We start from the raw sequence: 26633 nt of genomic DNA, 5'->3' as shown, positions 1-26633 counted from the left end.
AAGAATTTTTGAACCATATCTGGGTTCAGCAGTAGAGAGTTGTATGATTGATGAGTCATGTCTTCCACAACCACGCTCCCGTCATATAGTTCCCTTTTCTAGAACCATCCTCCCATTAATTCCTTCCTGGTTCTCTAGATAGGTGCTTCTCAAGCTTTACTGTGGGTATGAATCACCTAGGGGTCTTGCTAAAATGCAGATTCAGAAACAGTAGTTAGGGCCTGAGACTCTGAATTTCTAAGAAGCTCCCAAGTGATACCCATGCAGGTCCATAGAACCCTCAGGTCTCCTTTTTTAACATTACACCAATTTCCTTTGTTAATCACTCATCAATATTATTACCTTTCTCTCTTTTTTTATTGCTGGCCAGTCAGAAAAGTAAATAGTAGCCACTGATGTCAGGTTTCAATTATCAGAGAATTTTAAAAATTTATTATAAAAGATTCCTACAACATATTTTCAATGTTATATATTTTATATATAACATATACGCGTATACTTGTATAGTAAAGTCTGATTTGTCGCGCTTTTATCAATAAGAAGTTTCTCTCAAGCACCCTTCATAAGTCTTAGAGTACAAGGGTTAATGTCCTTAAAAAGACCCTGAAGCTCTACAACTTCCTAAATCCCTACTAAATTATCAAATAAATAATAATCGCTATCGTTTTAGAATTTATTTTACTTTATTGCATTCTAATTCCTTTTAAATAGTACCCTGACCATGATGTACATGGTAATTCCCAGTCAGTGATGTAAATGACCTGAAAGTGAGGGATCCTTGTTCACTTTTATAAACATTATTCCATGAAGCGAGCATAGGCGAAAAAATCAGAGGATATAGATACTGACAAGTTAATCAGTTTATAGCTTTGCACATTATCCATCATGGAAAGTCCTAACACACAATGATTCTTTAATCATAGTGCCCCACGAGTAAGTGTGTGGGCCTTGTGCCCTGCACCAAAGCACATTTCCCTTATGGAAAAATTCCCCAGCAGAAGCTTCCTCTTCCAACTTACAGTTGCCCTAATCACATCACCAAAAGGATCATGAGGCATGTCTTTATAGCCAGCTTTTCAGTCCTGCGTAGAGTCTGTGGGCCCACTTTCAGCTTCAATAGCTGAAAACTCTGTGTCAATAAGTGGTTTCAGAAATGTCTCAACCTTAGTTAGTCTTTGCTTCAGTTTTTGCTGCATTGACTCATACTCAGCCAGGATTCGAGCAAACCTTGTTTGCAGGAGGTCTACTGACCCCTCCATTCGCGTGACCTTCTCTTCAAGATCTTTAGGATCACTTCCAGCATTTGCAATATTTATATCAAGTAGACCATCTTTCATCAAGATTTGCTTCCCTTTCTCTTCTAGCATACCTTTGGCATCTGGGTACTCAGTTAGAGCCTCCATGAGGTCGTCTTTTGACAGACAGAACAGATCTGAGTAGCCAATGCTTTTAATATTGGCCGTTCTTCGATTGCCAGCTTTGCTGCCTTTAATGTTAAGGATGCTGATCTCACCAAAGTAGCTGCCATCACTCAATACCACAAACTGAGTGATTCCATCATCTGCCACCACAGCCAGTTTGCCTTCCTTAATGATATACATCTCTCGTCCAATATCCCCTTTCTTGCAAATGTAATCTCCAGGACTGTAGACTTGGGGTTGTAATTTCAAGACCAACTCCACCAACAGACCAGCTTCACAGTCAGCAAAAATGCGCACCTTTTTTAACGTGTCTAAGTGAACACTGATGGCAATCTCTGCTCTTAGTTTATCAGGTAGATACTTTAAGACTTCTCTCTCATCAACTGTTTTTTTGTTGGTCCACAGATAGTCGAACCATTTAATAACTCTCTTTTCCATATCTTTGCTTACATTTCGGAAATGCATATATTGCTTGATGGCATCAATTCTTGCTTGAAATTCTGCTCTGGCTGCATTCATGTTGGAAATCATGGAACCTATGTTACCAACAATGGTAGCAAAAATTAATACTCCAATTAAGAAATCAACCACCACAAAGACATACTCAGAATCCCTCACTGGAGGTGGTGTTTCACCAATGGTGGTCAAAGTCAGTGTAGACCAGTAAAGGCTGTATACATATTTTCTAGCCAAACGGCCAAATTCAGGATCATTAACATCAGGATAGACCCATGTATCATTTCCAAATCCAATAGCTTTGGAAATAGAATAGTACACACATGCATTCCAGTGGATAATGATGATGATGTACATAACGAGGTTAGAAATCCTGAAGATGTTTGGGTAGTTTGTCCTTGTTTCTGTTCTCTGGAAGAACTCAAACATACGAGAGATCCTTAACAGTCTGTTTAACCTAATTTCTGGATAGTTCCACCCCAGCTTAAAATACAGCACATCAGTCGGTACCATTGATAGAACATCAAGTTTAAATTGCAAGTTTGATTTATATTTCTCTATGAGTTTAAGTTCTTCCTTCACCAGCAGTCCTTGTTCTAAATAACCTAAAATAGAAAAAGAAAAGTCAATTTAATGTTTTTCCTTTTTATGCCATTATGAATTTTTCTGAAGTAACTCTCAATGAACTTTGTTGAGTTGAAAACAAGAATTCACTTTCAATAAATATTCTTTTAGCAATGTAGTAAGATATGAGTACCAATCAACATATGGCTGTGGAAAATATTCTTTTGCAGGAATAAAAATCTTTATAGGTGCAAAAGTGAGAAATTATATGCAATGTATGTATACAAATCTCTCTAGAACCAGTATCCCTATCCAGGCAAAACCATTCCTTTTATGAACAGTGTTCTTGGAAAGTTTCCTGAACACCCTAGCACTGGGCCTAATGCCTCACACCACCCTCTTGTCAGAATCCCAGCCCCACCCTTGAAGCTTGGGTGCCTGCCTTGCTGTCTAACTATTATGCATAATCTTGCCTTGCCCCTTCAATGTGAAGCATAAGTGTTCATTGAGCCTGCATTTTCATCTCTCCTTCTTGACCCTTGGCTTCCTTAGACATCTGGGATCTTCTCTTCTCTTACGCTGCTACCATAGGCCTTGTGCATTAAACCCAGAATTTCAGCACTCTAATACATTACACTAGGGAATTTGTTCCTCCTTCTATACTGGCTACCAGAGCTGCAAATAGGACAGAACAACTGGAGCATTTCTCCAGCGCACTGATATTTAGAGAATGTCCCTATTTTACATAATGATTCTTAAAAGCTATACTCCATGTACAATGGTTACATTTGCATGTGGAGGGCAGAGTAGAAACAATGAACTTATTATACCTACTTAATAAGCATACTTCAAGTAGAAGCTATAAGATCCTGCTCCCTGGTCAATAATGCCTCACCATGGACCACAAAGTTCAGTTAAGGGTATGTTTCCTGTTTCTTATAAATGTTCTAGTACAGCTCTGCTGGGTACAATGACATTTTTCCCCATGCCTCTTCAAAGTATCTCTCTGTTAGGAAGCAATTACCCTTTCCCCACAGAGCTGGCAGACTATTTCTGCTCTCTCTATTCTTTTCACCTGGCATAAACTCAATGAACAGGATAAAGGAGAAAAGCTACCAATCCACATTCAAAAGGTTGCCTAGTAACGTCCTTCTGCATCAGGTGCAGTGGCCTGAGCCTGTGGGTGGGTATATGGTACTCTTGCTTTCAACTGTGCCTTTTCTTCTAAAACAGGTTTTTGTGAGTTCATTTTGAAGAATACTTGAATTAGAAATTTTCAAATTATAGCGATAAAAGCCTGAAATTGCAAAATATCCAAAATTGAACATATTTACCTGTCCTTGTTCGAACAAACATATCGAGAAGATAAATAACATCTGATAAGTAATCAAAAATGAGCCAATATTCTAGGTAATCAGACTGAAGTTCATCAAAACATGCTCTGTAAAAGAAAAATTCGTTTAAATTAAATAAAGTGGGGGCCAATTTAGGTAAAAGTCCTCTTTCTATAATTTTTTTATTGACGTATGATTGACATATAATAGCCTATTAGTTTTAGGTATACAACACAGTAATTCAACATTTATATACATTATGAAATGGTCATCATGATAAGTCTAGTTACCATCTGTCATCATACAAAGTTATTATAATATGACTGACTATATTACCTATGCTGTTCATTACATCCCTGTGACATTTATTTTATATCTAAAGTTTGTACCCTTAATCTCCTTCACCTATTTCACCCGGCCCTCCAATACCTCCCCTTTTGGTATCCATGAGTTTGTTTCCTTTGTCTATGAATCTGTTTCTGTTTATTTTTGTATGTTCATTGATGTTTTTTAGATTCCACATATAAATGAAATCATACAGCATTTGTCTTTCTCTGTCTGACTTATTTCACTGAGCATTATACCTTCTAGGTCCCTACATGTTGTTGCAAACGACAAGATTTCATTCTTTTTTATGGGTGAGTGATATTCCAGTATATGTGTGTGTGTGTACCACATTTTCTTTATACATTCATCTACCAGTGGACACTTAGGTTGCTTCCATATCTTGGCTATTGTAAATAATGTTACAATGAACATAGGTGTGCATACATCTCTTGGAATTACTATTCTTAGTAATATTTTTTAGACCAGTTTCCTCAGGCAAGGACAACAAATGCAAAAATAAACAAATGGAACTACATCAAACTAAAAAGCTCTTGCACAGTGAAAGAAACCATCAATAAAACGAAAAGGCAACCAACTGAATGAGAGAAGATATTGGAAATCATGCATCTGATAAGGAGTTAATATCCAAAATAAAAAGAACTTACACAACTTAATATCAAAAAAACCCAAACAACCCAATTAAAAAGGAGCAGAGGACTTGAATAGACATTTTTCCAAAGAAGACATTCAGATGGCCAATAGGCAAGTGAAAAGATACTCAACATCACTAATTGCCAGGGAAATGCAAATCAAAACCACAATGAGATACCACTTCACACCTGTCAGAATGGCTATTATCATAGAGACAGAAAATAAAAAATGTTGGTGAGAGTGGAGAAAAGGGAACTCTCGTACAGTGTTGCTGGGAATGTAAATTGGTGCAGCTGCTATGGAAAATAATATAAAGTTTCCTCAAGAAATTAAAAAGAGAACTTCCACATGATTCAGCAATTCGACTTCCGGGTATTTACCCAAAGAAAACAAAAACTCTTTGTTATCATGATGAGAAGTATAACATGCTAAGGTCCTTAGAGTCCATTTGATCAACCACGGCTTTCCCGAATCTTTCCAAGTGGTTCAATTTAGTTTTCTCACACTTCTGAATTCCAACATTATTTCCTTTATATTAGTTGGCTTTCTTAAGAATAAATGGTCTCAAGCTAAGGTCAAAATATGTTGGATGTAACACATTAATAAACAGTTTCATATTGACTATCTGTAGCCAAAATGCCTCAGGAAATTGCATGTGGTCCTGGATGGCTGAGATGTTTACTGTCGAAAAGACAGGGAACTACAGTTCTATAGAAATCACTTGGGAAACACATCTTGCTCTCGAACCACCTAGATCCTTGATATTTTTCCACTCTTGGCAATATTTTTTCTTGTAGGTCAAAGGAAATATAAAGGTTCTCCCAAAGTTCTAGTTAAATGATTGAGCAACCAAAAGTTTAAAAGTTTCCCTCCATCCCCCATCCCAGTACTAGATTCCCAAGTATACTGGGAACCAAGCACCTGCTCCTGATCTTAGGAAACCCACTGGAAATAATGTAGCCTCTCTTTACAACCTGTGGTGGAGAAAGGAGGGATGTCCTGAAGAGCTCTAGGTCAAACTATTTAGTCAGTTAACTTAGAAACTAGAAGTGGGCCAATATACACAAACATATATAAACACCTTGCAATAACCATAGTCCAGTTGTACATCACTGGTAAGGTGATGCAAAACAGCCAGTTATAATATGTGTTTCCCGCCGGATCAATAACCATGACTTCTTTCTTCTCCCTAGCAGCAATTAGAAATAAAGGGAAAGGTTATCAAGAAACAAGAACATTTTTATTTTACATAGCAAATATGGGTATGCCCATCACCCACAATTAACAAAATAGAAGTAAGCTGAAGAAGCCCACTCTACAGCGGGAAAAGCAGCTTGGCATAAGTGCACTCGTCATAAGTAACTAGTGAGGAATAGATGGATAGTTAAATTGCTTAGTCTTACACTAAACCATGTATTCAACTTTTATTAAAGCCTTTGTTTTACTGTGATGCTGGCGACACTTCTACCACTCCAGCTATAAAGAGAGAATCATGGCTTAGATCATGCCAAACTCTGGGTATCCCACAGCCCACTTAGGTAGGTTCTGGGTGGTGGAATAATGGTGGCTTTGCCACTCCCCCACCAGGTAACAAAACAACTAGGAGGGGAGGGGAAATTCACGGATTCTTTCTCATCTGTGTGGAAAGAATATACCACAATCTAATAAAAAGTGCTTGTTCCTAAGCATGTATGAAGCATTAAGAGAGGCAACAGAAGGCAAGAGGGAGGGAGGAAGAAAATATATGGTCAAATGGAAATTTAAAAAAATTTTCGGGTGTTGAGACTATATTTCTAAAGACTTTTCCCTTGACACAAACTTCAACAACTTTCTAACAGGCACAAATAATTGAACCACTGTGTGGTAAAGAGTTTTCTTTAAGTAAGTTTAGAGAACAATTTTCCCTTTAATAAAATGTAAAAAGGTAGCTTTGCAAATATCACTCAGCCTTACCCTCGTGAAAGTCTAACTCTCAAATGTTTGTTTTAAAAAGGATATTTCAAATGACCGATGTCTGGAAAGCATTTGCACTGCTTTCAAAATTAGGCATGGCTTTTGCAATGGGACTTGTTTACTTTGTAGTACTTATACAGTATTTATGACTCAAAAATGTTAATCACATTATTAAATTTCTATTTCAGTTAAAAAAATTGACGGTAAGATCTTAAGAACCCAATTCTCCTTGGAACCTAAATATCTGCCAGTGGTAAGTTTATCTTGACCAGTGCTTGGTGAGAGTGAAAATTCTTGATGGGAAAACTAAGAATAAGGCTACTGTTGCTCATTTTAAGAAAATTAGAAAAAAGTTTTAATTTACATTTGATAATTTATTTAGGCTTTACACAGGGCCTTTTTACTATAAAGTTTCAGGAAATTAACCCTGCATCCAAAACCTATCACAAATTCATTTCTAATTTTAATGCTAATAAAAATACTTACTCTTCTTTCTTTTCCTGGCCTTTCTCCTCTTTCTTTTTCTTCTCTTTGTCCTTTTCTTTCTTCTTTTTCTTCTCTGGGTCCTTTTTATTTTCATTCTTATCATCTAACTTGCTGAAAAAGTGAGAGATGTAGTTAGTAGCAAAATACAAAAATGTTGTGAGCAGGAAAATGTGGCATCATTCATGCCAAAGTCTAACTTACCTCTTTTTTTCTTTTTTCTTTTTCTTTTTTTCTTTTGGTTCTCTAAAGAAGAAACAATATCTCTGTCACATAACCAAATTACATTCTGACTTCCATGCATATTTATTTTCCTCCCCATTGAGCAAGAATTCTCAAAGACCGCCCCTAGGCTCAGAAACCAGAAATCCAGTCTCCTAATGGAGAGTTCTACAAAAAATGGACATGTGGGCCAGCCCAGTGGTGTAGCAGTTAAGTTTGCATGCTCCACTTAGCGGCCCGGGGTTCACTGGTTCAGATCCAGGGTGCAGACCTACACACCACTTATCAAGCCATGCTGTGGCAGGCATCCTGCATATAAAGTAGAGGAAGATGGGCATGGATGTTAGCTCAGGGCCAATCTTCCTCAGCAAAAGAGGAGGATTGGTGGCAGATGTTAGCTCAGGGCTAATCTTCCTCAAAAAAAAAAAAATGTACGTGCACTCAGATAATAAAACAAACAAAAATTCCTGGATTAGTGCATGTGGAAAACTGAAGAAAATGGAGGTGGATAAAGGCATGAACCCAAGGAGAGAAATGTAAGAAACAAAAGCTCCTAAAAGAGTGCATTTTCAAACTCTCAACATATGCAAAAAAATAGTTTCTATAATATGTTTCCTGATGTTATTTATATCTATCCTTGAATAACAGCTTTGAGAATTTCAAGAAAATGTCATCAATTTTCTTTTTTTAATGGTCTTGTGTGTTTTTTTTTTTTGGTGAAGAAGATTGGCTCTGAGCTAACATCTGTTGGTAATCCTCCTCTTTTTGCTTGACAACAATTGTCCCTGAGCTAACATCCGAGCCAATCTTCCTCTATTTTGTATGTGGGAGGGTGCCACAGCATGGCTTGATTGAGTGGTGTGTAGGTCCGTGCCCAGGATCTGACCCCATGAACCCCAGGCCGCAGAAGCAGAGCATGTGAACTTAGCCACTATGACACTGGGCTGGCCCCCCCATCAGTTTTCTTTAGAGGAGTAATCTTGACTGAAGCAGTATTTTATGAGTAGTCAAAAAGCTCTGTGATGACACAGTGATTTGACATCATTCACTGGATTTGAGATCACCTTTTTCTCTATATAAATTTCTTCTTGAATGGAGATTATGTGATTAGAGGCTTCTTTCTATGACTGGCTTTCTCATCAGCAGAGAAATGGAGTCTGCAGTCAGACAGATCTAAGGTCATAGCAGACTGCCACTGTTGGCTCGGATGTCTTGGGAAAATTTACTATTCAGACTTGAAAGAACAGGCATCACTCTATCACTAGGCTCGTCAGAGAAGGCTGTTAAAGGGAGACAGGTCTAAACTCAGGCCTCAAAGTATGGGTACGAGTTGGAGTTGGAGAGGCAGAAAAGAAGAGAGAGGGTGTTAAAGGGAGAGAAACTTTTAGGTGCAAATGTACAAACGAATGACCCAGCAGAAGTGGAAAGCTGTTATTGAGGAGAAGTGGGAGATAGAATTGACAAGTGAGATAAGGCTGGGCATCTAAAGTTGTCATGTACAAATGGGAACAGAACACAGAGTTGGATAAGGGAGAATTTATTGCTATCAGAGCACATTCCTGTGATAGAGGATTTCACACCCTAGCATAGATCCTGGGAGATGGCGCTGACACACTGCTTGGATGGCTCTTGGACGTTCAGAAAAGATGACGGCCCACACTGAGTGAAATAGAAATTACAAAATGCCATGACAGATGGGAGAGGAAGGCATCAAAAAGACTCAGAGAAGTGGTATGCAAAAGTGGATACACTACACAAGGAAGATAGCCCTCCAACTGATTATGTTCCCCAAGAAGACTCAGGAGATGCAAAAGTGGTAAGGAATGTGCTGGTGAGAGGGGCAACAGCATAACTGGAAGTAGTGCTATCCTTGGTAGGCCAGGGCCAATGATGAGAAATACTGGTACAGAACTGGGTTCCCCAAGAGCAATAGGGATGACAGGATCTAGAATAACAGAGACGAGTGGCATGCTGACCCATCAGAAGAGAAATGGGTCCCATAATTGTAATTTGAAGTAAGGTAAGCATAGTAGTAGGGGTAGCGGGCTTAACCCATAGAGAGCTATGGAAGAGGTTAATAGAACATTGTATTTCTTCATAGATGGGTATCCAGGTGCCTTGTTAGGGTATTGTTTAACATACACAATCAAAACAAATCAGGACTGGATGATCTTACCCAATAAAAAGTCACAACCGCTTGAACAGTTTCTAAACCTGAGCCAGTTCTCAGAAATGAAACCATTGACTGGAAGAGAAGCCAAGCTCCCATAAAGAAGGACTCTGCAACACCATAATAAGCATATTCTGTAATAATTTCCCAGTCTTTCCCCACAACAAAACCTATGGTCATTTACTTGGGTAACTGTACCCTGAGGCAAAAAGAATACCCAGATACATTAAAGACTTTTTGGTACAGGACCCTAGCTGATATTTAGACTCTTGGATTGAAGCATCATCACACCCCCCTATTAAAGTGGGGGGCATATGATAGCCTGGAAATAATAGCCTGTATGATACATGACTTTTGGGACATCCACTGGGTCTACAGGCCCACCTTGTTGTCATTTCCCCAGTTCCTCAAAGTAAAAGTGGAATGTATATATTTAGTCATTAGAAAAACCCTCATCCTCACCAGTTGCTTGGCTTGTGGAGCAAGAGTTATTATAGTAGGGAGAACCAAGCGAAAAGCCTAAAACTGCCTCTTACTTGCTGGCCAAAAACAATATTGGTCCTGGCCAGAAAAGAAAATGCAATCCTTAAAGACCTAACGCATGCAGAGGTGATGGTCCCCATCAATACCCCCATTTAACTCAATGTCTGGCCCCTATAAAAACTAGATGGATTTTGATGGCAGTAGACTACCGCAAAATCAGCCATGTAGCAGCCCCAATTGCAGCTGCTGTGCCAGATGTGGAAAACGATGCACTCACCGGATCTATACCATATACCTAAGGCTCTGGGTCAGTCATGGTGAATGTGTTATTTTTCCTCACTGTCAGTGAAGAGGATCAGAAACCATTTGTATTCACACTGGATGGAAAACAGTACACATTTACAGTCTTTTCAGGGCTAAGTTAATTCTCCTGCCCACTGTCATGACATAGTCTAGAGGGACCTGGACCATGTAGACATTCCTCAGAACATCACGTTGGTCCACCACATCTGTATCAATGACAGTACATTAATCAGGCCCTGAAAGAGGATTATCTAACCATGGGACAGAAAATGACTGCCTACTGTGAGCTGGATTCTGTCAGAACTACCAAGTCATAAGGTTAGACAGCAATCTATTATATGATGTAGTGTTGTATCTGGGCTTGAGCATGAACCAGAGGGCATTAGTAAGCTGCCTAAACAGGTGGCTCAGCACTCTCTCTCCATGTCATCTACCACTGCTGCATCAGCACTTATCCCTCAATTCCCACCTATGGCCATATGTGGGGTCTTTTAGGAACAACTGTTGGAGCATGGTCTACAGATGGGTCAGCTTGGCATCTGGATGCAAGCCAAAATGGGCTATGTTTACACCATAGCCATACTTAGAAGTGGCCTTCAAAGACAGGGGTGAGGTTAATCTTCCCAACGTCACAGCTTCAAGCAGTTCACGTCATCTACTTTATGTGGAAAAAGAAATGGCCGAAATTAAGACTATATAAGGACTTGTAGGTAGTCCCAAAACCTTGGCTGGTTTGTCAGGGACCTGAAGGAAAGAGACTGAAAGATCAGGAAAAATAGATCTGGAGAACAGGCAGACTGAGTGGACTTATGGGCATGAGCACAAAATTTGAAAATATTTGTATTCCATGTTAATGCTCATCCAATAGCATGCACCATGGAGAAGGCACAAAACAACCAAGTAGACAGAATGACTCAACCAGCTGACAGAGCCAGTTTCTGTCATCAGCATCCCTAATGCTTGCACAATGTAGGTATTAATGGAGCAACCATGGTGGCAGAGATGGAGGCTATAAATGCACCTAAGACATGGGTTCCCATTCACCAAGGTGATCTAGCTGCTGTTGCTGAATGTCGAGCCTACCAATTATAGAGACCAATGCTATGACTTCAGTATAGCATCATTACTTGAGGAAAGCAGTCAGTCACTTGATGGCAAGTTAATTACATTGGATCCCTTCCACCATGGAAGAAGCATCAAATATCTTGATTTGAATCAATATATATTGTGGGTACTAATTTGCTATTTTTGCCACAGGGCTTTGACCAGTGCTACTATCCAGGAGCTTATATAGTGTGATGCACTAACACAGAAAACTGCACAACTTCACTTTGGACCAAGGGACTCACTTTGCAGCCAAGGAGATGTGGCATTGGATACTGACTGCAGGATCCAATGGCCTTATCATATGCTGTACCACTCAGAAGCTGCTGACCTGATAGAGTTATGGAGTGACCTTTTGAAAGCACAGCTGAGGTGCTGTCTTGGATTTGATACCCAAGGAAGACGAGGTGCCATCCTCCAGGATACTGTATATATGCTAAATCAATGACCCTTTATGCTCTAGACCTATACAGAATGCATAGGCCTGGGAACCAAGGAGTCTAAGTAGGAGTGACCCACAGAGAGAATGTATGCGTCCCATGCCTGCAGCTTTAAGCTTTAAGCTTCCCATCTAGAGATCCTGGTTTCCAGAGGGGTCACACTTCTGCCAGGGAACATAGAGCCCAATTAAACATTAAGCTATGACCACTCCCCAGCCACTTTGAGCCCCTCATGCCACAAAACCAATCAGCAAGGAAGGCAGTCATCATAATGGCAAAAGTAATGGATGTAGATCATCAGAAGTAGATAGTGCCGCTGTTACACAATGCGGGGAAGGAAAATATATTTGGCACCCAGGTGACCCACTGTGGTGTTTTTTGGTATTCCCTAGCCCAGTTTTAGTAGTAAATAGTAAGTACAATAGCTATGATTCGAGAAGGGCATGGTAAGCAGGGCCTCATATCCTTCAGGGATGAGGGTCTGTATCACTCATTCTACCAGGGAAGTCATCTAGACCAGCAGAAGTGCCAGCCAAGGGTGAGAGGACTCTAGAATGAGTAGGAAAGGAGGGGGTGAGGAATTTCAGTTGACGCCTCAAGACTAGCTGCAGCTGTCAGGGACTTTATTTGATCCCGTTAACCTTCCTCTTATCAGCTTCCCCAGGAAAAAAGAACAAGCGTCCTGGAGGAGGGAGTCCCAAATGGCGTGAATTTTCTATAGGAAGAAAGTGGATCTGAGCAGTGCAAGAGCTATGCTATATGGATGCAGTTGTGCACACGACTCAGGCACTCATTCCCCACCCGCCAAGAGTGTTGGTTGCTGACAGCTCACAGTTTCCATCTCCCTTGGCTGGCCTTGGCTGGCGGAAGCTACCGTGCTCAAAGTTATACTCCCTTTCCTAGGTGCAGCCCTCATCCAGTGATGTGCATGGGCGCAGGCCCAGTCCTGTTGCCTAACTGTGGGACAACTCTGAAGGACCAACTCTGCTCCAGAGCTCCCCATGGCATCACATGGCATCCCAACCCTCTCTAGTCTCTGAAGTTCAACTTTTCCCTCTGCCCATTCCTGCTCCCCAACTCCCTTCTAGGTACTGTTCCTGAGAGCACTCCCCATAAACCTCTGCACACAAACCCCCATCTCAGAGACTGTCTCCCGGGAAACTTGACCTAAGACACATTGGCTCGGAATGGAAAGGATTAGTAATATTTCATTTATTTTTGTCAGCCACTCTATTCACAAGGAGGGGCAACTGCATGTACACTATAGACAAGGATTTTCTACATGTATTCAAATAAACGAATAAATAAATAAATACTACTTTTAATATGGGTAGCTACATTTTTCAGAAATAAATAACCAAACAAAAAATAATACAATATCATTGGCATTTTATTAGATAGAATTTATCCAATAAATATCTGCTCTATAACAGATTCAAATATGTTCCTACCTTTTCACTGGTTTGCTTTAAAAACAAAGCTTTGGTTTTCTATTGTAAATATACTTACTGGTCCTTATTGCTGCTGTTGTTAACATTGAAAAGTGCAATGGCACCAGGCAGGTACTGCTCCCTGGGAAATGAAAAAGTACAGTGAAATCATAATAGTCACCATCTGCATAATGTCCATGGTAAGCAAATAGTCTTAAAGAACAAACTCTTTCCAGTTTCTACTCATTACTAATGATTGCCTAGACAACTTTTGAAAATATAGAGCCTTCCTGAAACATGAGTTGCTGATTATCAGTGCCATGAACCAAAGGGATTAGTAAACCCCTATTGACCAACGTCCACACCAAGAATTCACATCCTTCTTGGCGCTGAGTGATCCAACTTGGATGCTACTAACTCTCAGCAAGAAACGTAAGATTTAGATTGTCAGGGAAGACAGGAAGGGAGAAAAAGACTAATAAAAACAATGGACAAGCTGGCGGTCAGTGAGAAGAGAAATAGGAGGAGAAAAAGTAAATTTTTCCATAGGATGGGAATCACTGATCCACACCAACACCACACAACTTCCACACCCTTAGAGTCCCATGTCTGAAGTTTCCATGACTCTTTATTTCCTGCTAAGGATGTTTAGCTTTCCTCTTCTAGCTACTCACTCCAGTGCTCTACTTCCCTGAAAGTAGGGTCAGGTGGCATGGAGCATTTTAGAGAATGACAGCCCACTCCTCTCACATACAATTGCTTCAGGACCCTGGAAGAAGGATCAGAAAGGAGGAAAGCAGAGAGGACTGGGGCATGAGTTTCTTAAGGGACAGACAAGGGTCTCAGGGAAAACGTTCAGCAAGAGTGTTCATGACTTGGAGCCCCATGGCCATGAAGGAGCATCAGGCAGTGGCAATTTCCAACAGGTGTAGCAAGTTACTCCCAAGACCCTGCATAGTGGCCAGGTAGCAGGAGCAATTGCCAAGCCCACTAAATAGAGGAATAGAATACCTTTCTCTCATCTAAATAATAGTTTAAAAACAGATATGGAGGGATAGATCATACTGCTCACCTCTGTGATGGTTGTCCCCTACTGTGTGAATTCTTTCTAAAGGAATCCCCTGCAGGGGGGTTTTCGTTCTCTGATTCTTCAAACATAGAGGCACTGTCATCATCATCGGAAAAGGAGCTGTGGTCCAACAGGAGGGAGAGATGAATTAGATCAATATTTGAAACTGTTGCAGAGGAACGTTTCTCCTTAGGAGGACTGCTGCCTCATCTCTTCTGCTTCCCCCTCAAACTAACGCATGTAACAATTTTTAATTAGAGTGAAATGAGAACTGTACAGAATACACAGTATTAGATAGAGTATATGCATAATTCAGTAAAATGCATGTAATTAAGAAACTACTTTCTAGGTCTTCCATATTTCATTTGTTTGATACATTAGTTAATGTTAATATTTATCAAGCGGAAAGTATGCTATCTGTGCTTTAGGTCATATCGTACAGTTGTATGAACTAACTTGTAATAACATAAAATAAGTTCAACCACATTTATACACATTCTATTCATTTATAGGGTAACCACTTTATACTTTTAAAACATGTCAACGTTTCACACTCTATTTTTTTTTCACATTTATCGACGGCAATGTTATCCCTTTAAGATTTGAAATGTCCCATGAGGAAAGGTCTTGCCAGCGACTAAGGAAGTGTTTGGCATAGGTGCTTCTAAATAATACCCACAATAATATCTATGTTCATTTTGTTAGATAAGTTATGCTGTTCCAAAGTATAAACAAATTCACTAAATTAAAGAAATTACAAAGTTCAAAGCTACAAATTAAAAGTTAAACTGAAATTAAATCTAGTTAAATTTAAGAACTGTGGCTGGTATTAAAAAACAGATGAAAAAATCCATGGATTTACCTGCATGCTCCATTTTCCATCCTTCTTATTTCCTTTTCAATATCTGGTACAATCACATTGGGAATATTTACAAAAGAATGCTGTGTATTGATAATATTTTTCTTCATGGTTAGTTTAATATCTGGGCAAAAAGAAGTCTTATTAGTAGGAAGACTTTTTATATATTTACCTATATAACCAAAAGTTTTGCTCAACATTTATTCTAAGTTTTATTTCCAGTTATATGTAGGAATTATTCTTTAATACAATACAGACTTGATCTGAGCCCCTAATTACCACTAGTCAGTATTTTCCATACTTTTTTAAATTCAAGAATATACTAGAGGTATAGAACTTTTTTTTTAATTTTGGATTTACCTCAGCTTTGAAATATTCAGGCAATGTAAGCGTAGAACAAAACTAGAGGGACCTCACACATCAAACAAGTAACAGCAAAAACTGGTAAAATAAAATACTAAAATGGGTGTGATCAGCTGTGAATTTCTACAGGCATTTAGAAAAGAAAGGTCTTGAGTGGCAGTCAAACTTTGGAGTGAATGAGGATGCGACTGGTCCACATTTTTAGCAAGTCCCCCTAAATTATTCTGAACCATATAGTGCTCAGCTTCCGGTGCAACCAGCTTGGGAATCGAAGAACGAAGAGATCCTAAATTGCCTCAAGTACGTCCGACCCGGAGGCGGGTTCAAGCCCAATTTCACGCTCTTTGAGTTCAAGGTGAATGGCGCGCTGCACACAGCTCTTCGCCTTCCTGCAGGAGGCTCAGCCCGTGCTGGTGATGATGCCGCTGCGCTCATGACCGACCCCAAGTTCATCACTTGGTCACCAGTGTGCCGCATCAACATCATCGGGAACTTCGAGAAGTTCCTAGTGGGCCCGGACTGTGTGCCTGTGCGCAGATACAGCCGCCGCTGTCTGACCTTCGACATGGAGCCCGACGGGGAAGTCCTGCTGTCCGAGGGGCCCAGCTGTGCCTAGGACGCCCCCTCTGGGGATTTCATCCGTGACGCTGTTTCCTCTAAACCTGCATGGAGCAAATGCCTGAGGTCCAGGAAAATCCCCGGAGATGGGCACTGGGTGTCCATCCCAGCCTCCTCTCTCCCAGAACCAAGGCTCCTCGCTAATAAAGTGCTGGATGTCAGCAGAAAAGACAAACAATAAACATAGGATCTGGTCACAGGTGCCAAGAACATGCCATAGTTTACCAGCTCTTGTCTTGAAGGTTCCGTGCCATCCTGCTGGTGAAGACCCAAGGAAGACCAACGTGCTGCGAGGATGACCTCAGGATGCTGGCCAACTTCAACACCTCCCATAACTCCACTTTGTCCTGGATGGTTGGTCATCTACCCATCCCTCCCCGTCCCCCCACAACACCCACTCAGCCTGCACTCCCTCCCCGGTTTTCATTATATGGCTTGGGGATTTTTCCTTTTGTTATTTTTCTGCCACTAATTTCCGGGTTTGGGTGGGAAACTTGCCTTTCTTATTAAGAAAATAGAAAACCAAAAACCAAAAAAAGGAAGAAAAAGAGGAAATCATTTGGTGTGGGGAAATATGTAAAATACATTTCATTTCTTGTAGTAAAATAAAGAATGAGTTTCATTTCATAAAGTATTAAATCTTCGAGTGAAGATAGCAATAAATAATGCTCTTTGTTTCATCCTAGTTTTCAAACAGCTAATGAAAATAACTAGCAGCCTGTAGTCGGTAAATAGTAAAGAGAGAATTTTTGTGATGTTTGTTAATGAATGTACATATATTTTAAAATATAATTAAAGCAATTTCTACTAAGAAATAATAGCTTTTTAGGAAGAGAATTGCTTCATTGGCTCCTTTTTAGCATCAGAATGGATGTGACTATTCTGGTTGTATTTACAGCATGCCAACTTCCTATTGTCATCAACGAACACTCTCTCTGAGAGACATTGTGCCTTATACTAGGAAGGGAAGAATATATGACTATTTCATCCATCACAACATAGAAAAAATTATGTGAGTAAAAGATTAAATAAAGACAGAAAATATTATCCAATATTTCAGAACAAACCAAGCCTAGCTTTCCTTGGACCTGAAGAAAAAGAGAATCACTTCCCTTCACTTATAATTTCTTCTTGGACTAAGTGTTCTACATAGGAAAAAACTTCTTGTATTACACAATCACTTTTTTCATACATAATCACTCTAGGGAAAAAACAGAAAACATAAATAGAAAAATAAAGATACTCAAAATTTCACTCCAGATTTTGTAGTTATTTATCACCGTATTTTCCCCACTGCTTTTCTGGTTTCCTTTTTCACATTTAAATTTTCTTTTTTGTTTGTTTTTGGTGAGGAAGATTGGCCCTGAGCTAACATCTATTGCCAATCTTCCTCTTTTTTTTTTCTGCCCAAAGCCCCAGTACATAGTCGTATATCCTAGTTGTACGTCCTGATAGTTCTTCTATGTGGGATGCCGTCACAGCAAGGCTTGATGAGTGGTGCATAGGTCTGCACCCGGGATCTGAACCGGCCACCAAAGCAGAGCATGCAAACTTAACCACGATGCCACTGGGCCAGCCGCTCACAATTAAATTTTAATCTACCTCAACTTTACTTTGGTGTAAGGTGTGAGGTAGGGATTTAACTGTATATTTTCTGAATGGCTAACCAATATTCTAAATAGCACTTAATCAATAATAAAAAGTGCACCTTTTCCCTACTGATTTAAAATGTCATCATCCTGAACCTGCCTTGTCAACTATGGAGATTTTGATAGAGTTTGCATTAAAATCATAGAATAAGTTGGGAGATTATTTTCGTTTATGTTTTTGAAAAAGTTGGTACATACAGTTCTTGCATTTTTACTAATTCCTAGATGTTTTGTATTTTGGTTTCCATTGTCATTAGGATAGTTTCCCTTGATATATTTTAAATCATTGCTTTTGCTATGTCACAAAATTATTTTTGTTTATTTTTAAACCAGACACATTAACTCGCCTTTACAAAAATTATTTTTAATAGTTTTTCTGTTAAATAATTTCTGTTTTCAGTAGTACACTCATATTACTTACACAAAATTATCTTCTTTCCTCTTTTTTGAGAAGTATTTAACTTTGATGTCTAATTACCTTAACTAAAAATTCCAGAATGTAAGAAATACCAGTGGCGATATTCTGATATCAAAACTATCTTAGCAGATACCTAGTGTGGTTCTTGGCTTTATAAGAATGTTTTTAGAGTCTTACTGTTAAGCATAGTATTGACTGTTGGTTTGAAAGAGATGCTTGATTCATGTTAAGGACCTCTCCATTTATTCCTATTTTACCAATTTTTTTAGAATTAGACATTGGAATGAATGTTGATTTTTATTAAAAGCTCTCTTGGTTTACAGAAATAATAATATTTTTCCTTTAATTTTTCCTATTAAAATGATGACCTATATTAATAAATTATTTCCATAGTTATGGAATAAATTTTTCTTGATTGTGGTAAGTTCTTCTTTTCATATGCTATTGGATCCTAGCTGCTAATATTTTATTTTGAATTTTTTACCTTAAAAATTTTTGCCTTGTATTAGAAGGTAAAATTAGTCTGTAGTTTGAGAAAGAGTTTTTAGTAGTAATTGTTTATTTTTTTCATATAATTTTCAACTCTTTTGGTATCATAGGATTGTTAACAAGACATTTGAAAAGAACCAAAAGAGTCTTCCTTTAGAGAATTCATTGCTTTGCTAGTTTTTCTAAACATGAATCTTTAAATCAAAATTTACGGATCAAAGAGAAACAATTGCTTTTAGAAAATAAGTTACAGCACTGATCACTTAAGTGAGGATAAAAAAACTTCCCAAACATAAAGCAAACCAAATGATTGAGAAAATCTTACAGATAATTCAGGCAAAATTATTTGTAACATGAACTATGAATGCCCAGGAAGCAGTCTATTCTATTGTTTGACATCAGGCTCTGACGTGGGTTCAAAATTTGGCTCTACCACTTACTAGCTGAATGAACTCAAGTGAGTTTTTTAACCTTACTGAACATCAGTTTTCACATCTGTAAAATCAGCATAATAATATCTATTTCATACCAAATAGCAGAAAAGAGATGCTGTGCACCCCCCACACAAACCCACACATACAAACATAATTACCTATGTAGCAGTGGTTCTCTAAAGTTAGTATGAATGATAGCTGTGAAGGTTGTTTAACGTGCTGATTCCAGAGCCCTGCTCTCAGAGTATGAATGAAGTATGATGTGGGGCACGTTGATCTACAATCTTACCAAGCACCACAAGTAATTCTGTTTCAAACAGTTCCTGAATCACACATAAAGAAACATTACTCTATGCTATTGGCCCTTGTGCACTACCTCAATCATGTCTGTATTTCTGAATCCAGTAGTGGGAGAGATAAAATAATGCTCAGGAAAAGCTTCGAGGTTGCTGTTACCTCTCTGACATTTCAGATCTACATGTCTGAAAACTGTAGGATCAGATCTCAAAGACAAAACACACAAACGGCTATTATAACAAAAAGTCAATTTCACAACTTAGGATGAGAAATATGATTTAAATTGAAAAACAATCGATGAAATTCACTATATTAATAGAAAAAAGGAGAAAAACCATATGATCACTTCAAAAGATGTAGAAAAAGCATTTGACAAAATTCAGCCCCTATTCATAATAAAAACTCATAGCAAACAAGGAATAGAACTCAACCTGATAAAGAACATGTACAAAAAACCTACAGCTAACATCATACTTAGTGATGAAAGACTGAACGTGTTCTCCCTAAAGTCGAGAACAAGGCAAGGCAATTCTAGAGTACATTCAACATTTCAGCAGGGTACTGGAGGTCCCAGCCCTTGCAGTAAGCCAAATAGAAAGAAAGAAAAGGCATCCACATTGGAAAGAAGTACATCTTTACTTGCAGATGACATGATAGCATATGTAGACAACACTAAAGAATCTACAAAAAATATTAGGACAAATAAGTGAACTTAGCAAGTTCACAGGACAAAAAGGCAATGTAAAAATTAATTTTATTTCTGTATGTTAGCAAAGAATAATTGGAAAATGAAATGAAAATGAAAAATATGCATACCAAGTGATTAATGTCTATGTCAAACTCAGTAAAAAAATGCCACGTACAAAGTTCTCTTCCAGATGCTGTGAGAAAGAAGCCCAAATATGACTATGGCCCCAAAGAGGTTACAGCTAGTAGTAGGGAACAAGACAAGAGCACCACACTGAACAAATGGCTTGGGATTCATAAAGAGAACTAAAATAAGGACTTATAATTGTTAATCACCTCTTTAATTTCCGAGATTATCCTTTCTTTGTTTCAAAATTAGTGGACATTGTAATAGTGTTATATTATGAGAAAAATATGATAGCTGGAATAACAGATATTTTTTAAATTCTAGGGGATTTTTAAAAAAGGAAAGAAAAGAGGGGCCGGCCCCGTGGCCTAGTGCTCAAGTTCGGCGTGCTTTATTTTGGCAGCCTGGGTTCCATTCTTGGGAGCAGACCTACACCACTCATTGGCAGCCATGCCCTGGCAATAACCTAGAAACAAAATAGAGGAAAATTGGCAACAGGTGTTAGCTCAGGGCAAATCTTTCTCAGGAAAAAAAAAAGGAAAGGAAACAAAAATGCTTTTCAGCTAGACAATGAAGAGAAGTTCATAAGGAAGATGGCACAGTAGAGACGCATGATTTAAATTAGGGTTCAATCAGAAAAATGGCCAAATCAGATGGTTCAATAGAGAGAATTTAATACAGAGAATTAATAACAAAGGTGTTGGGAAAACCTAAAGAGGAAAAGTGAAAAAACTCAGAGATGAGCAATAACAGGGCGCTGTTCCCACCCCTAGCGAGGAGACATAGAGGGCAGAGGGAGCTTACTAGAGCCTAAGGCCAGGGCTGCAGGCTGGAAGATGGGGAAATGCTACCGGAAGCAAAGAATGAGTGGGAGAAATGGCTTCACCTCTTCTCTGCCCTCCATCTTCCACTAGTGCCTCCCAGTGGCCCAACCCAAAACAAAGCAGTGGAGCCTGGGAATGATAGGTTTCAGGGAAGAGTGGGCAAGGATCTAACAGCAAATAGAAAATGCATGGGTGGGACTTAACAAGCAGAAATGGGCTGGTGAAAAGACCTTTCTTTCTTAAAGGGAATTCATGAGAAAAGTCATGGAGGTGAGAGAGGAAGCCTGCCAGGAGAATAGAGATTCATCTGCTTCAACTGGAGGACACAGAGAAGCGTGGAAAATAGGTGTGGGTAAGTAAGAGGATTTTATCAAAATAGGTGCTCACTCTTCGTTCCACAGGAAATAGTAATGGAAGATTTGAAGGCATGAGAATGATATTATCCCAATGTACTTTAGGAAGATTAATCTGGTAGCCAAGAACAGAATAAAGTGGATTAGATGCATTATCAGTTCTTGCTATGGAATCTCAGCTTGGCCCTTAATATTGCTCATCAATCCTCTACTTATATCCACAGAAGCTATTTCAAGCCTCCTCCATTAGTCTAAAGCCCTATTTCCAGCCCCACCCCCAAAAGACATCCCCTACTTTACTAAACTCTAGCCCATTCACTGATAAAAATTACTATAGGAATGAGCCATGTCTTAGCTACCAGCCAGCGCCCCATAGCACCTGGTGAAGAGGTCTGCACAGAACAGTCACATAGAAAATGACCACTGAATTGACTTAGGAGTCTGGAAGAAGAGTCAGAGGCTGTCAGAAAACTAAATTAAGACAAGAAAACTGCTTGGTGACTATAGTCCTTCCAACTTTTTGACCTTCCTTTTGTTCTCCCTTCCCTCCCACCACAAATATTTATTCAACACCTACTAGCAGCAGGAAATGTGCTAAGTGCTATGAATACAGAGATTAACAAAAATATATGATACGTGCCTTCAAGAAATGCATATTATAGTTAATAAAACAGATAAGATATTTAATAGATAAGTAACACCTTTGAAGGAGGTTATCTTTAGGGTCCCAACAGAAAACAAAGGCACACTCAAAATGGAGTAATTCCATAAGAGGTTTTTTTCCATGGACTATTTACACAGGTGTTAGTGTAAGGAAACGACAAAGCATAGCATAGTAACCTGGGGATAGTAACGGCCAGTCAGTTTCCATCCCTAGGCTCCAAACACAAGCAGAGGGAGTGGTCACCAGCCCTGGGAGGAGAAGAAGTTATGCAGAGTAACAGCCCATGAGGCAGTGACTTACCACTGAAGGACACAGCCAGCACAAGGCAAGCCTACAGAAGGACACCACCAGAGCACTCACTACCCTAAACTCATGTCTCCCTACTGCCCCCCAATCTCCTACTGGAGCTCTACACTGGATGACCTCAGAGAGCATCTGGATGCTTCCATGAAGGACAGTTCTCCCCTCGAGAATACAGAATGGACAAGGGGTGTGTTATGGATTGAATCGTGTCCTCCAAAAACGGTATCTTGAAGTCCTAACCCCCAGTACCTTAGAAGCTGACCTTATTTGGAAGTTGAGTCTTTCTAGAAGTAATCAGGTTAAAATGAGGTGCTGAAGATAGACCCTAATCCTGTATGACTGATGTCCTTATAAAAAAGGGAAATGTGGACACACACACACACAGAGGAAAAACTATCTGGAGATAGAGAGAACACTATGTGAAGATGGAGGATTGGAGTGGTGCATCTACAAGTCAAAAAATGCCTGCAGCCACCAGAAGCTAGAAAAGAAGCACAGAACAGATTCTTCCCTAGCGCCTTCAGAGGGAGCATGGCCCTACCAATACCTTGATTCGGTACTTCTGGCTTCTAGAACTGAGACAATAAATTTCTGTTGTTTTAAGTCACCAAGTTTGGCTTAGTTTGTTTTAGCAGTCTAGGAAACTAATATGTGATGGAAAGGCATCCAGAGGGTCAAAACAGCCAATATCCAGCACATAGAGGTAGGTCAGGGCCAGGGGTGTTATGGGAGCCAAGAGGAGATGCACTCAATCCTCTGCAGGGGCCTTGAGATAAAGCTTCCTGGAAAGGCAAGGCTAGAGCAATCTTGGACAGAAAACAGACACCTGCCAAGCATATTATGATGTGAAACAGGATTCTGGGTAAAAGCAGCAGCAAGTACAGAGAAACAAACATGTGACAGAGCCCCATGCCTTCGGGTAACCACAGCAGATCAAATCATGGAGAACAGGTTTATGTGAGTAACTGACAAGAAAAGAGGTGGAGAGGAGGGGAGGGGTCAATTCACAAGATGCATTGAATGCTCTGTTATCCTGATGAGGATGAGGAGTTACTGGGGGATTCTAAGTGGAGACACTCCCAGTTTTCCAAAGCGGGTGAGAATTTAGGGAGAGTGGAACAGGGATGCACTAGCCACTGCAGACAACAGGAGGGAGCTGGGGTAAGAATCTGAGGAAGTATTATAGGGTATCCATGGGGCCCCGATTGATGCAATAGTGCACACAGTGCTGTGATTTTTTCCCTCACCTTGCCCAGTAGTTCAGGTGGAAAGAGCCAAAAAAGCAGATATCTAGAACTGCCCAAGGTTGAGGTCAGCAGCTGGGGTAGAAGAACAAGGGTGCAAAGGAGGTAAAGAGGTTGTGAGAAACTCATCTAAGTGACAAATCACATGTCTTAGGCTGAAAGGAGAAGAAGGAGATGCTGGGAAGGGAGGATATATTAGGAAATTGAAGGTCAAGGAGACAAATATCTCAATAAGGTTGAAGAACTGGTCCAATAGGAAAGAGAGTAAGAGCTGGAAGGAGAGGAGGCTACGGTCAGGAAATAAGACACCGTACTGAAGGTTACAATTGTGGAGGTGAAGCAGTTCAGAGTCAAGGACACAGGTGACCACAGTGGAGAGGAGGAAGAAGAGGTCGCCAGGATTGTGGAAGATAAGAACCTGTGAAGGTAAGGACTCAGAGGTCTTGGGTGCATCATATTTCATAGGCATGGAAGTTGCCCAGAATGACACTGAGACTCAGTAGGAAAGGGATAATCTGTACAGTAGGTGCCAAATTATTTGATGAATGTGGGGAAGGAATAAGGAGGTCAGTGGATGGCCAAGACAAAGATTAGGAAGACAAGCTTCAATGGAAAAAGAGAAGGGTGGGGTGACAGATTTAGAAGTGCAGTTGGGAGGCAGGAAAATGTCAGCCTCTTTCTAAATAGATCAGGTGATTCTAGTCTGTGCATCATCAGAATCTGTCCAAATGCTAAACAGTTCTTCAGACTTGAAGTGAAACATTTCTGATCACTTCTGTGAGAATGCCTCTAGGAAGTGTTAATGACTCCTTCACACAATGGTGTGATAGATTTAGGCGGTATGAGAACAGGCAAGTGAAAAAGAAATTCTCTATGTTGTCCATTCTCTGCATCAGTCGACCTCTTTCAGCCTCTGTTCTTTCCGAGCATAGAGACAAAGAGAAAGGAAAGAAACATTTATTGAGTGTCTGCTATAGGTCAGGCATTATGTTAGGTTAGCACCTTTTTTTTTTTCTGGGAAAGATTCTCCCTGAGGTGAGATCTGTTGCCAATCTTCCTCTTTTTTTTTTCTCCCCAAAGCCCCAGTACCTAGTTGTATCTTTAGTTGTAAGTCTTTCTAGTTCTTCTATGTGAGTCATCACCACAGCAAGGCTACTGACAGATGAGTGGTGTAGGTCTGTGCCTAGGAACCGACCCTGGGCTGCTGAAGCAGAGTGTGCCAAACTTTAACCACTAGGCCATCAGGGCTGGCCCAGATTAGCACATTTAATCCACACAAGAACCTGAGTCATGGCTGTGTGCTCTTCATTTCACAGGGGAGGAGATGAAGCTCAGAGAGGTTAAATGATTTGCTCAAGCTCATATGACTTATTGTGGAGCTAGTATACAAAAACAGGCTGCAAAGCTCAAGCTCTTTCCATGGGGCTTGGAAAAGGCATGATATGGGAACTCAGTCACCAATTGCCCCATGTGACACTTGTCCCTGTTTCATTCCTATCACTATGGTCTTCTCCGTGACAGTGTGCCTTTTGCTTTCAGCCAATTATTTACAATGCAGTAACATAAATTCAAAAAGCACTTTCTCCCAATCCATAAAATCCTGCTGTAGCGAGTCAGGATGGTAATAACACTCAAATCTGATGATCCTGTGGTCATTAGAAAGGTGGCATGGATGTGGCACTTACCTTTTCAACAATCAATAATAAATTCTGGACTGCTGAAGCTTCTAAGAGCCAGAGCTCTGTGTCTCCAGCAATTTTTTTCTCTGTGTCCTGCCATCTGTAATAGTAGTACCACATATTTTATAGAAATTAGTCATTTGTATAGTGCCGCATTCAGCATCCTGCGCTGCTGAGGAACAGAGGGTCTCCTGCTTTCACTCATTTTCTTCAATAAAGTTCAACCTTCACTTCTATGCACATATCTCCCCAATTGCACATATCCAGCCCTGACCGTCTTCCTCAGCTCTATCCTACATTTCATTCATTAATTCATTCCAAACATTTTGAATTCTTCCTATTAGCCAAGCTTCTTTCATTGAATTTCTGAAGCATTCACTTGAGAGCCATTTGTCCAGTATGTCCAAAAATGTGTTTCCACTTCTTTCCCTCTGCAACCAGCTCTTCTTTGACTTTCTTACTTCTCTTCACAGAGTCGCTGTCCTTTCATTCACTTAAATTCATGTAGAACTTGGAGTTAGTTGTCTTTGACTCTTTCTTTCCCATCCAGTCACTCTGGCAAGTTTTCCATATTCTATTTTGCAATTGCTCTTGCCTCCACTCCCACCTTTTCATTCTAATTATCACTAGGATTTGTCAGGTGCTTGTTACCACTTGTCTTTGATTAAGTCTTTTAACTGGTTTATTCATTGCTAGTCTCTCTCCTGCCAATTCATCCTGCAAAGTACTCCCAAATTAATCTTCTTAAAGAACATCTACTATCACATTTCTGTTCTAGAACCTTCAAGATTTCACCGCTGTCTACTGAATTATTACCCTTTTGTCTGCAGTAGAGGCTCAATTTTCCCTCCTCCCTCTCCCTTTTTGCCTATCCTTTAATTCCTTCCAAAAAGATGTCGCATAGTATGCAATACTAGGGAGTCATTAAAAAGAACAAGGCACTTTTATATGGACAGATATTGGAAGTCCTCAAAGATATAGTATACTATCATGTGTAGGAAAAAAAGGCTATATATATTCGTGTGTGTGTGTAGAGAGAGAGATTGAGATGCAACAAGAAAGTGATATCAGTGATTAGCTGATCTGAAGAAAGGGAACTATGGTTGAGACTGGGCAATAGGAGTGGAAGGGGGAATATTTTGTACTTTTTCAATTTTGTATCATGTAAATTAATTACTTAGGGGGTATGCATAGTGACCCCGTTTCAAAGCGCAA

At 39.7% G+C, this 26633-nt stretch overlaps 2 protein-coding genes across 2 annotated transcripts; one reads left to right on the top strand and one right to left on the bottom strand.

The window, feature by feature from the left end:
* Window positions 1-925: 925 nt before the first annotated feature.
* LOC124232977 (cGMP-gated cation channel alpha-1-like) lies at window positions 926-25504 on the bottom strand. Its single transcript, XM_046649956.1, has 9 exons — window positions 25425-25504; window positions 15273-15393; window positions 14414-14530; window positions 13421-13483; window positions 7394-7435; window positions 7193-7303; window positions 5835-5942; window positions 3776-3882; window positions 926-2482 (listed from the first exon to the last, which is right to left on the bottom strand). The coding sequence occupies exons 2-9, from the start codon at window positions 15377-15379 to the stop codon at window positions 1077-1079; spliced, it is 2061 nt and encodes a 686-aa protein (XP_046505912.1). The 5' UTR covers window positions 15380-15393; window positions 25425-25504; the 3' UTR covers window positions 926-1076.
* On the top strand, window positions 15732-16248 carry LOC124232913 (glutathione peroxidase 1-like). Its single transcript, XM_046649824.1, has 2 exons — window positions 15732-15778; window positions 15870-16248. The coding sequence occupies exons 1-2, from the start codon at window positions 15732-15734 to the stop codon at window positions 16246-16248; spliced, it is 426 nt and encodes a 141-aa protein (XP_046505780.1).
* Window positions 25505-26633: the final 1129 nt, after the last annotated feature.

This window comes from Equus quagga, unplaced genomic scaffold (assembly GCF_021613505.1).
Source record: "Equus quagga isolate Etosha38 unplaced genomic scaffold, UCLA_HA_Equagga_1.0 146_RagTag, whole genome shotgun sequence".
NCBI lineage: Eukaryota > Metazoa > Chordata > Mammalia > Perissodactyla > Equidae > Equus > Equus quagga.
Note: the sequence above shows the minus strand (reverse complement) of the source record. Positions and strands in the feature narration are given on the sequence as shown.

Excerpts from the sequence above, each read along its gene's own strand:
- LOC124232977 (XM_046649956.1), bottom strand. The coding sequence starts at position 15,379 with ATGAAGAAAAATATTATCAATACACAGCATTCTTTTGTAAATATTCCC. Across the intron at positions 14,531-15,272 it reads ATGGAAAATGGAGCATGCAG|CTCCTTTTCCGATGATGATG; the intron begins GTAAATCCATGG and ends GTTGGACCACAG. Across the intron at positions 2,483-3,775 it reads GTTTGTTCGAACAAGGACAG|GTTATTTAGAACAAGGACTG; the intron begins GTAAATATGTTC and ends TTTCTATTTTAG.
- LOC124232913 (XM_046649824.1), top strand. The coding sequence starts at position 15,732 with ATGGGTGTGATCAGCTGTGAATTTCTACAGGCATTTAGAAAAGAAAG. Across the intron at positions 15,779-15,869 it reads CAGGCATTTAGAAAAGAAAG|TGCTCAGCTTCCGGTGCAAC; the intron begins GTCTTGAGTGGC and ends TGAACCATATAG.